This window comes from Neofelis nebulosa, chromosome 2 (assembly GCF_028018385.1).
Source record: "Neofelis nebulosa isolate mNeoNeb1 chromosome 2, mNeoNeb1.pri, whole genome shotgun sequence".
Classification (NCBI taxonomy): domain Eukaryota; kingdom Metazoa; phylum Chordata; class Mammalia; order Carnivora; family Felidae; genus Neofelis; species Neofelis nebulosa.
Window position 1 is genome coordinate 117,325,050 of NC_080783.1, and position 11,005 is coordinate 117,336,054.

Sequence of the window (11,005 nt, forward strand, 5' to 3'; positions counted from 1 at the left end):
CCTTCTCGGGGAAAGAAGCTGTTCGTTTTCTCTCTTATGGTTCCTAGTTTGTCTTTGGATTTTCTTCTAGTACACTGAATTCTTTTGTGAAGCACAAGTGACCTTTCTTTTTCCTTTTTAGTTAGGTGATAGAATAGTTCCTGCGTACTTGGGTAGAAGAACATAATGGGAAGTGGTATGTGGTTTGTAGAGGACTGCCCTTGAAACTGGCTTTGGCTTTGCTGCGTAGAGTTGAACGTGTGCGTTGCTAAGTCGTTAACGTTGAGAAATGCTGTGTTTGTTTTCATTAACTTATTTATGCCGGATAAGGAAGTTGTCAGGTTAACAAAGGTGCAACCATCTGGTTGGTGTTCCCAATTGGTGATACGGTGGTGGTACTTCAGTCTCTCCATCATGTGCTTTAGAGTTGTGAACTAAAAAGGATAACTTTTAGTTTTGGTTCCGACAAATTCGTTGACTCGGTATCCCTGATTCACGAGCTCCTGCTCTTTTTTTTTTTTTCATTCATGAGAAGATTGAAGCGGATTTTGATACCTAGTAATTAACCGTTAATGCTGGTGCAAATCCTCAAAATCTGCGATATGGTCATGAGAGAATTATTAGAAAAGCTTGTCCAATTTGAAGGCTATTTCCACAGAATGGGTACAACATATGCGTAATTTCTGAAGCAGGAGAGTGTAAAATGCTAGCCGAGTAGAAAGCCCCAATATGGCTGGGAAAGTGAAAAGGAGTTTGATTGACTTGAGAGTTTGTTCTGGGTGTTTTGGGAACTCTTGGATTGTTTTAGGCAAGGATCTGCACACATGACTTCATTAGCCTTAACGATTACTCTGGGGGCATTGTAAATGCCCCTTCTCTGTAAAGAAAGGCTTCATACTATTCATACTTTCTGATCTGTAATAAACTTCTGCCTGCTGCTCCTTACCAAAAAAAAAAAAAAAAAAATTACTCTGGTTGCTTAGTGGATCTAGATTCTAGGTTGTCCATAGTAGAAGCAAGAAAACCAACTACTAGGCTATATAGCAGTGTTGTGAAGTAGAGCAGTGATTACTAAAGTCTGGTCTCAGATGAGCAGTGTCAGTATTACCTGAGAATCAATCAAAAATGAAAATTCCAGGCCCCACTAATCAGTGTTAACAGGTCATCTGGCTGATTCTGATGGTTGCTAAAGTGTGAGAACCACTGGTAGTCTAGACCTGTTGGATTGGAGTACAATGATAATGGTGATGGTTAAATATGTTGGAATTAGGATTAGATTTTGGAGGTAAAAGTGATAGGTTTTGGTGAGGAATAAGATTTAGTTAAAAGCAAAACCCCTAAGTTTTTTATTTGAACATCTGGTGCTATTAATTAGGATGACTATTGGGAGGAGGTATGGGTTTTGGGGCACTGAAAAGTGATCTAGAGTTCTGAGTCAAATTTGAGAAGCTTTTAATATTTATTCAGGTGGATATATGGCGTTGGCAATTTGAGAGTGCATGTAGTACTCAGGGAAAAGAACACGAACACAGAGGAATGGGGACGAAGGACTATCACCTTAAAGTATTCTTCCAGACTATTTCTCCTTGTCTCCTTAATGTATTCTTTAAAAAAAAAACCAAAAAACAGTTTATTTATTTTTGAGAGAGAGAGAGAGAAAGAATGTGAGCAGGGGAGGGGCAGAGAGAAAGGGAGACACAGAATCTGAAGCAGGCTCCAGGCTCTGAGCTGTCAGCACAGAGCCGCATGGGGGGCTCGAAATCACCAGCTGTGAGATCATGACCTGAGCTGAAGTTGGCCGCCCAACCAACTGAGCCACGGAGGTGCCCAGCTTTAATGTATTCTTGAAAATGTTATTTCTTCTTATGTGCTTGTCATAAAATACAACTTAGTAGTTGATAGTCCTATAATAATATTACTGTAGCGGGGCGCCTGGGTGGCGCAGTCGGTTAAGCGTCCGACTTCAGCCAGGTCACGATCTCGCGGTCCGTGAGTTCGAGCCCCGCGTCAGGCTCTGGGCTGATGGCTCGGAGCCTGGAGCCTGTTTCCGATTCTGTGTCTCCCTCTCTCTCTGCCCCTCCCCCGTTCATGCTCTGTCTCTCTCTGTCCCAAAAATAAATAAAAAACGTTGAAAAAAAAATTAAAAAAAAAATATATTACTGTAGCATTTATTTTTCTTATTCTGTTTTTCTAATAGCGTTCTGATTTTCATTAAGGAATCCACCTAATCCCTTGTTTCTCAGATTGGACTGTCTATTGTAATCACCTGGAGAACTTTAAAAAATACTGATGCTTGGATGACATCCCCAGAAATTCTGATCTAAGTGGTTTGGGATCTAACAGTCTGCACTTGGGTGATTTTTAAAAAGCTCTCCAGGAGTCGCCTGGGTGGCTCAGTCGGTTAAGCAGCCGACTTCAGCTCAGGTCATGATCTCACGGTCCATGAGTTCAAGTCCCGCATCAGGCTCTGTGCTGACAGCTCAGAGCCTGGAGCCTGTTTCAGATTCTGTGTCTCCCTCTCTCTGACCCTCCCCCATTCATGCTCTGTCTCTCTCTGTCTTAAAAATAAATAAATAAATAAATAAATAAATAAATAAATAAAAAGCTCTCCAGGTGACTTTAACGGGCAGGGAAATTTGAGAACCACTGCCACAGGTGTTTCCCAGAAAACAAATCTTACAGGGTTGGCCTGATTGGTTGGAGTGTAATTCCAGCCCCCTTTGCTTGTTGATTAGTTCAGAAATCTAGACCAATCTGATTAGCACAGACATTTCAGAAATTGAAGTAACTGAGTAAGGGAATGTAGATTGCTTTTATCTTTTGGGAAAGAAGTTTCTTTGAAGGGCAAAGGAGGATGGAGTGCTCTAGGGTGTGAAGGCAAAGAAGAATAGTAGACAACACTAGAAGAAGGAACATCTTCAGGGGAGAATCAGTGTTCTGAGCCACTCCTGGAATTCAGCCAACCTTGGAGCCCTGCTGTACCTTCGGATATCCAGTTAAGCCTGTTTGTCTGACATATTTTTATTTCAACTACTTTGACTCTTGAAATATTTGAGAAATAATAGCACATAATTTCCCAGCATAAAAGATGATAGGCCTTTTGTCCTGAAAGGTCTCAGAGGATAAATAGGGTAGATAAGAAAAAATAGAGGGGCTCCAACTGCATGTTTGGAGTAAGTCTCCAAGTGTTAAAATCAGTATGTGACCAGGGCCAGAGGTTAATATTACCATCAAGAAGGAATGTCTGAGATTTAAACAAATCACAGATGTGATTTAAAAACTTAAACAATATAATTCTATTATTTAAAATTGTAGTATTTCTATTAGTTTTTTAGGGCTGACATAACAAAGTACCATGAACTGAGTGACGTAAAACAACAGAGATTTATTCTGCCATAGCTCTGGAGGCTAGAAACCTCAAGGTGCTGCTAGGGTCCTGTCCCTCTGAAGGCTTTCAAGGAGAATCCTTGCTTATTTTTCACCTTGGGTAGCCTCAGCTATTTTTTGACAAGTGACAGCATAACTCTGACTTCTGGCTCAGTTTTCTTCCTGTGTTTCTACATCTTCATAGGGACACTAGTCACATTGGATTAGGGTCCACCCCGACGACCTCATTTTAAATTGATTACAGGCATATGTCATTTTATTGTGCTTTGTAGATACTGCATTTTTTACAAATTGAAGGCTTGCAGCAACACTATATGGAGGAAGTCTGCGCCATTTTTCCAACACCATTTATTCACTTAGTGTCTCTGTCACATTTTGGTAATTTCACAGTATTTCAGACTTTATTATATTTGTTATGGTGATTGCGATCAGTGATTACAACTTGCTGAAAGCTCATGTGATAGCATTTTTTGGCAATAAAATGTTGTAATTAAGGTGTATATATATCAGGGTTTGTTTTTTTTTTTGACATAATGCTATCACACACTTAATAAAATACAGTATAGTGTTAACATAACTTATATGCACTGGGAAACCAAAAATGTCACTGGACTCGCTTGCGGTAGTCTGGAACCAAACCCACAGGATCTCAGAGACATGCCTGTACATCTCTGCAAAGACCCTATTTCCAAATAAGGCCACTTTCTAAGGCACTGGGGAGTCAGATTTCAACATCTTTTCAGGGGACACAATTCAACCCATAACAGCATTCAACAGCTTTGGTAAGCTGAATATGGCCCTCAAATATGTCCACATCTAAATCCCTAGAGTCTGTGAATATTACATGGCAAAGGGGATTTTACTGATATGATTTGGAAATAGGAAGATATCCTCAATTATTTGCGGGAACCCCAAATGTAATCACCAGGGTCCTTATCAGAGTAAAGGAGAAAGGCCAAGAAGAGAAAGAAGGTGATAAAAGCAGAGAGAGATTTGAAGATGATGTGATGCTGGCTTTGAAGAGGAAAGAAGGGACCAGGAACAAAAAAAAGCCCCTGCTAGAAGCTTTTTGAAAATGTTTGGAAATGGATTCTCCCCCTAGAGCTTTTGGAGAGAGCAGTCTTGGTTTCCACTTGGTGAAACTGATTTTGTACTTCTGATCGCCAGAAATGTAAGAGCATACATATGTGTGTTTTAAGCTACAAAGTTTTTAATACAGTTAGGTGACCTTAAACAACACACTTTAACTGTACAGTTCCGTTTGTACACATATTTTTCGATAAATACAGCACAGGGCTCAAAATATATTTTCTCTTCCTTATGATTTTCTTAACATTTTTTTCTTTAGCCTACTTTATTATAAGACAATAGTATATAATACATACAGCATACAAAATATGTGTTAATGACTAATGTTATTGGAGAGGATTCCTTCCAGCCAACAGTAGGCTTGGGGGAAATCAAAATTCATATGCAGATTTTTGACTGCTCAGGGGTCAGTGTCCCAAGGCCCTTGTTGTTCAAGGGTCAATTGCAAGTTGTTACATCTGCAAAGACTGTAATTAAGCCATAGGAAGTTAATACAACAACTATATTATAGGATATTTTTTGACAATTGGAGAAATTTGAATATGGATTGTGTATTATTTAATATTAAGTCATTATTAAATGTGTTGTATGTAATAATAGTATGTAATTGTATAGGAGAATGTCTTTATTTTTAAGGGAGACATGCTGACGTATTTAAGGAGAAGTGTCAAGCTGCTTACAATTTTCAAATTGTTTAGAAAACGTGTGTTCATGAAAAGTGATGAAGCAGGGCACCTGGCTGGCTCAGTCCATAGAACATGCAACTCTTGATCTCAGGGTTGTAAGTTTGAGACCCATGTTAGGTGTAGAGATTAATTAAAAATAAAATCTTTTAAAAAAAGGTGATAAAGCAAATGCAGCAAATAGTAACAATTGGTGAATCTAGATGAAGAAATGGTTGAACATCCACAAACTTTTCTATAGGTTTGAATTCCCCCCTCCTTCAGAAATTTTTTAAAAGTTACAATTAAAGACTTTAAATACTACCAGAAACAGCTTTCATAGACATCCCATTTTGTTTGTGCAGTAAATCTGTTAACTGATACAATTTCTTTAAAAAAAATTTTTTTTAATGTTTATTTACTTTTGAAAGAGAGAGAGAGGTGTGAGCAGGGGAGAGGCAGAGAGAGGGAGACACATAATCCGAAGCAGGCTCCAGGCTCTGAGCTGTCTGCACAGAGCCTGGCACAGGGCTCGAACCCACAGACTGCAAGATCATGACCTGAGCTTAAGTCGGACACTTAACCGACTGAGCTACCCAGGTGCACCCTGATACAATTTCATCATGAATGTGTAAGATTTTTCACCTCATCAAAAGGCTTATGAATGTTTGACGGTGATCATATACTAACCAGAACTTTGAATGTTATCCTGTTTATCATACTTGCTATAGTCATTAGTGGTAACGGTGACTTAAGTGATAGCACCTGTCCAAGGATGCTCAAATGACATGGGCTTAGACATTGGGTTATTCTGTCTTCTAAAATCTGAGGTTGAAAGTGGAGTTGGATAGGGGAATTTAGTCACATCCTGAGACCACAGCTAAGTCACTTCCAGGGAGAAAATGTATCTTGATGTGTTATAGTGATTCTAAGTGCTTTCAAAAAGAAAGGGTAGATCATCTACAACAGAGCAAGAGCCAGACTTTATACACCTAACCCCTTTCTCTTCCCTGAACTCCAGATTCTCATATATCATATTCCTGTTTGGGAATTTAGTATTTCCTTTTCGATATTTCCACTTGGATAGCTACCGGGAGTTTCACAATTTTTGTCCAAAACAGTACTCTTGGATTTCTCCCTCCAAATCTCTCGTCTCTCATGTCAGTAAATAGCAGCTCTTTCCAAGTGCTCTCGCCAAAAACCTGCAATTAATCTTTTATTCTTCTCCTGTCATAACATTCAGCTCATCAATTTAAAAATATGTCCAAGATTATCAAATACATTTGAATATATTATCAAATATATTCAAAATGTACCAAAATATATCTTAACTACTTCTCAGATCTCCACTGGTACCACCTCTCTCTCTCCTGAACTACTACTGTAGCCTCTTTGAAATTCTCCCTGCTTCTACTCTTGTTCTCCTATAGTCTATTTTTTAACATAGCATCCTGGATGAGCTTAAAAAAAAAAAACATCAAATAATGTCATTACTCTGATCAAACTCTCCAAAGGCACTCCAACTCCTTTATGACAAAATCTTTGCCATGGCCTATGAAGCCCCCATGATCTGTCAACTACCTCTGTGATCTTTTCTCCTTGCAGATATTTCCTTTGTGGACTGTGCTTCAGCCACACTATTGCTTATTGCTTATTCCTTAAACTCTCTAACCTTGTATCTGCCTCAGGGGCTTTGCACTGGATTTTAGAATACACAGTTCTTAGAATACTCTTCTCTAAGATAGCCTATGGCTATCTTACTTTCTTCAGGCCTCTGCTCAAATATTAACAGATCAGACCTATTGTCCACACTCCTTTCCATATTCTGTGGTACTTCATAACACATACATTCCCCTGAATATGTTATTATGCATTTCTTTCATTTTTTTGTTTCCAGCATCCATTAACTAAAATATAGCTTTATGTGGATAGCGACTTTTCCTTCTCTGTTTACTGCTGCACCCCCAGCATGTTTTATTTATCTGAGGGTGAAAAATGTGTTTTTTCCCCCCTCTCCCTTATTGCAGGAAATTGTGTGCAAACATACTCCTAGTGGAGCCTGAACAGGATATTTGTTTTGCTTTCACACCTGTAAGTGTAAATTTTGGTGCTAAAGGGAACTATTGATAGGTAATACAGTTATAATGAGTCACCTCCACCTTTAAGAATTTGCTGTTTTCTGCTTTCCTACCCATATCTGGAGAATCTTCAGAACCAAAGGTGACCACACCCTCCCCCACATGTAATTACAGTATTTGCCCAACATCCTGTGTGCCTCTTAATATGTTTTCATTATATTCCTACCCTGTAAATGCAAACCTTCCCCTATTTTCTTTTCCCTTCCCCATCTCCATAATTTACCTGAACTTTTCAAGCTTTGGCCTTCTTTCTAATCTCTTAGTAGATCCAAGCAAGGACCAAGCAAGACATGTGCAAAAGTAGGGAAATGTTTCCTGAGACCTAAGCATTGGAAAGAAGGGATGGCTTTAGCACAATACTAGGAAATAAGTTACCGTTTTTTAATTGGGCAGGGCAGATAGGACGGTCTCCCAATAATATCTGAGATTTTATGTAGGTACATAAAAAAAGTATATAAGCAAGGGGATGAGCTAGGACACTTGCAGTGTGCTTAATTTTTTTCCAGAAAGTTTCATTTTTGTGCCTTTTAGTACTTTATTTTCTGTTCTCATTTGACCTCTTTAAAATGTGTTTCCAAACCTTAATAAAAGTAGAAAGGCAAAGTCTTAGGCTGTATTTGGTGCCCTGGATTAATGAGAGAAAATGAAGCTAGTTTTGTATGTAATACTATGAATAATTCTGGGAAAAGACAATTTAGGAAAAAGGAAATGTCTGGATGGTAACTGAAAACTGCAGATTGTTACCAAATAACATGGCAACTACATAGCCAGTATGTCCGTTGTGAAACATGAATCACCTGGTGTGTCCCAGAGGTTCTCACCCCACCAATCACAGTGCCCCAGTGATTTGGGTTCAGTGGAAGTATGTGGGGGTTAAGGGATAAACCCACTGATTGATTCAGGCTCTAATGGCCTTTGAACTGTTTTAGGAAACACTGCTTTTAAACATCTAACTCAGAAATGGAGAAGACCTTTTTTATTCTCTAATATTTAGTGCCCCTGTTTTCAGAGAAGAAGGAAATGAACTGCTCTAAGCAAACGGTATTTTTTAATATTTATTTATTATTGAGAGACAGAGCATGAGCATGGGAGGAGCAGAGAGAGGGGGAGACACAGAATCTGAAGCAGGCTCCAGGCTGAGTGGTCAGAACAGAGCCTGAGGCTGAACTCGAACTCACACATCAGGAGATCATGACCTGAGTCGCAGTCAGAGGCTTAACGACTGAGCCACCCAGGTGCCCCTAAGCACACGATATTTTTAAGACTTAAGTAGTTTTAACAATGTTTCTGGACATTTTATGATTAACAGGCCCAGGTTCTGGATTCATAAACCCTCTTTCCTCCTCCCTTATCCAGGTTGGAAAACAGCAAAACTACAACTATGGAGAATGTAGGTTATCAACCTGAGCAAAAAGGGTTTATTATAAATGACTGGCTTTTGCATTATCTTATTCTGACAGTTTAACGTCTCCAATTTAAGCGGTGAGTACGTACCGATTCAGTGTACCTGAAAGAAACACCGAATTGGGGCAAAAAGTGTGTAAATTAGAAATTACTTCAATCACAGAATCAAGATATCGAGGTACCGAGAAAAATTTATTTATGGGTGCTGGGCGTGGTTTCAGAAATACTGCTTTCCATGTTTACAAACACATTAATTTTCCAGAGTAAGAAAAATGCAATTACAATAAACAGATTCCAGCTAATTACCTTACAACACTCCTTAGCACTAATTTCTATAATCACGAATATATTTACACGTTGACTGCCATGCATTGCTGACCGCTTCACTGTTAAAGCTGAGTTACTTTTCAAAACATATACACGTACTCTAGCTCTCCACAATGTTAGAAAAATCAGGTCCAATCTTAGAGTCCTTTCTTGTCATCCAAAGGAAAAAGCTGGCATTAAAAAGAATAAATAGCATGGAAAAATAATATTTTGAAATGAGGGAAAACTTTCCCGAGAAGGTGGGTGGCCCTGAAAAGAGCCTTTGGAGTCAAGCGGCCGGCGACCCGTGCGAGCGCCGTGTCCCGGCAGGGACTCACTTGGAGCTGGTGTACTTGGTGACGGCCTTGGTGCCCTCGGACACGGCGTGCTTGGCCAGCTCGCCGGGCAGCAGCAGGCGCACGGCCGTCTGGATCTCCCGGGAGGTGATGGTCGAGCGCTTGTTGTAATGCGCCAGGCGGGAGGCCTCGCCGGCGATGCGCTCGAAGATGTCGTTGACGAACGAGTTCATGATGCCCATGGCCTTGGACGAGATGCCGGTGTCGGGGTGCACCTGCTTGAGCACCTTGTACACGTAGATGGAGTAACTCTCCTTGCGGCTGCGCTTGCGCTTCTTGCCGTCCTTCTTCTGGGCTTTGGTGACCGCCTTCTTCGAGCCCTTCTTGGGCGCGGGGGCGGACTTTGCCGGCTCGGGCATAGCGGCGAGCACGAGGCACGGACGCCGACCACCGGGAACGCAAACCCCACCGTAGGGCCGAGGCTACCGGAAGCGACTCGGTACTTAAAGAGGCCCCACGCAAATTAAGGTTCTGGTTACGCTGCGTCGTGATTCGCGAGTTTTCGGCCGCGCTCCTGCGAGGGGGACGAGATTATGTAAATGAGCGGATTCTGGCCGAGCCGGCCTATTGGTCGTCAGAACAAAGATCTGCCTTAGCCAATCAAAGTGCTCCGTAGACAATCCGGGTTCTGCCTATAAAAGGCTGAAGCGGCCGCGTTTGCGGCGACTTTCTCGGTCGTCAAGCGGGAGGTGGTTGCGGTGAGCGTCGCCGTCATGTCTGGCCGTGGCAAGCAAGGAGGCAAGGCCCGCGCCAAGGCTAAGTCGCGTTCGTCCCGCGCCGGCCTGCAGTTCCCGGTGGGGCGAGTGCACCGCCTGCTGCGCAAGGGCAACTACGCCGAGCGGGTGGGGGCCGGCGCGCCGGTCTACATGGCGGCGGTGCTGGAGTATCTGACGGCGGAAATCCTGGAGCTGGCGGGGAACGCGGCCCGCGACAACAAGAAGACGCGCATCATCCCCCGCCACCTGCAGCTAGCTATCCGCAACGACGAAGAACTGAACAAGCTGTTGGGCAAAGTCACCATCGCCCAGGGCGGCGTGCTGCCCAACATCCAGGCCGTGTTGCTCCCCAAGAAGACGGAGAGCCACCATAAGGCAAAGGGCAAGTGAGGCCGGCGTCCGGAAGCTCAGCCAGCCCTGGTGGCGAAGGGGTACCTGTGAAATCAAAGGCTCTTTTAAGAGCCACCCACCCTTTCAAATAAAGAGTTGTTCACAGTAGCGACTCTTTCCCGTTCCACTATTGGCTAGTAGTCGCCGAGCCGCTCCTGGCCTCTCAAATCCTGCGCCTCAACCATCTCTCGTAGATCTTACTTAGAACTTGAAGGCAGCGAGAGGAGCCAGAGCCCGTGGGGCGCAGCCACGGTCGACTGCGCTAGAAGTAGTACTGTTGGGTGGCCCCCGGGCTCCTCCCTCGGGAGTGGGTGCCAAGTACGCGACTCCCGGGCTCGCGAGGCCTTTACCCAACACACGTGCACCCCGCAGTCGGCAGGGGAGCTGGCAGCTTGCGGGAGTGTGGCGGCCCTGACCTTGGCTTAGCTGAGCCGGCTGTCTCAAGTAAAAGTGAGGGGGCCGCCTTCGCAGCAGAGGGACGGGTCCCCGCTTGGGTTCCCGGAGGCGGGATCTTGCGCTCGGGAGGCGAGGGGGTGGGGTGAGACCGACAACTTTCCCATCCGAGAAGTACTGACAAG

General features: G+C 42.8%; 2 protein-coding genes across 2 annotated transcripts; one reads left to right on the forward strand and one right to left on the reverse strand.

Moving 5' to 3' along the window:
- Positions 1-9,226: 9,226 nt before the first annotated feature.
- On the reverse strand, positions 9,227-9,814 carry LOC131504038 (histone H2B type 2-E). Its single transcript, XM_058715971.1, has one exon. The coding sequence runs from the start codon at positions 9,678-9,680 to the stop codon at positions 9,300-9,302; it is 381 nt and encodes a 126-aa protein (XP_058571954.1). The 5' UTR covers positions 9,681-9,814; the 3' UTR covers positions 9,227-9,299.
- Positions 9,815-9,859: 45 nt separating this feature from the next.
- LOC131504034 (histone H2A type 2-A) lies at positions 9,860-10,535 on the forward strand. The gene has a single exon (XM_058715968.1). The coding sequence runs from the start codon at positions 10,035-10,037 to the stop codon at positions 10,425-10,427; it is 393 nt and encodes a 130-aa protein (XP_058571951.1). The 5' UTR covers positions 9,860-10,034; the 3' UTR covers positions 10,428-10,535.
- Positions 10,536-11,005: the final 470 nt, after the last annotated feature.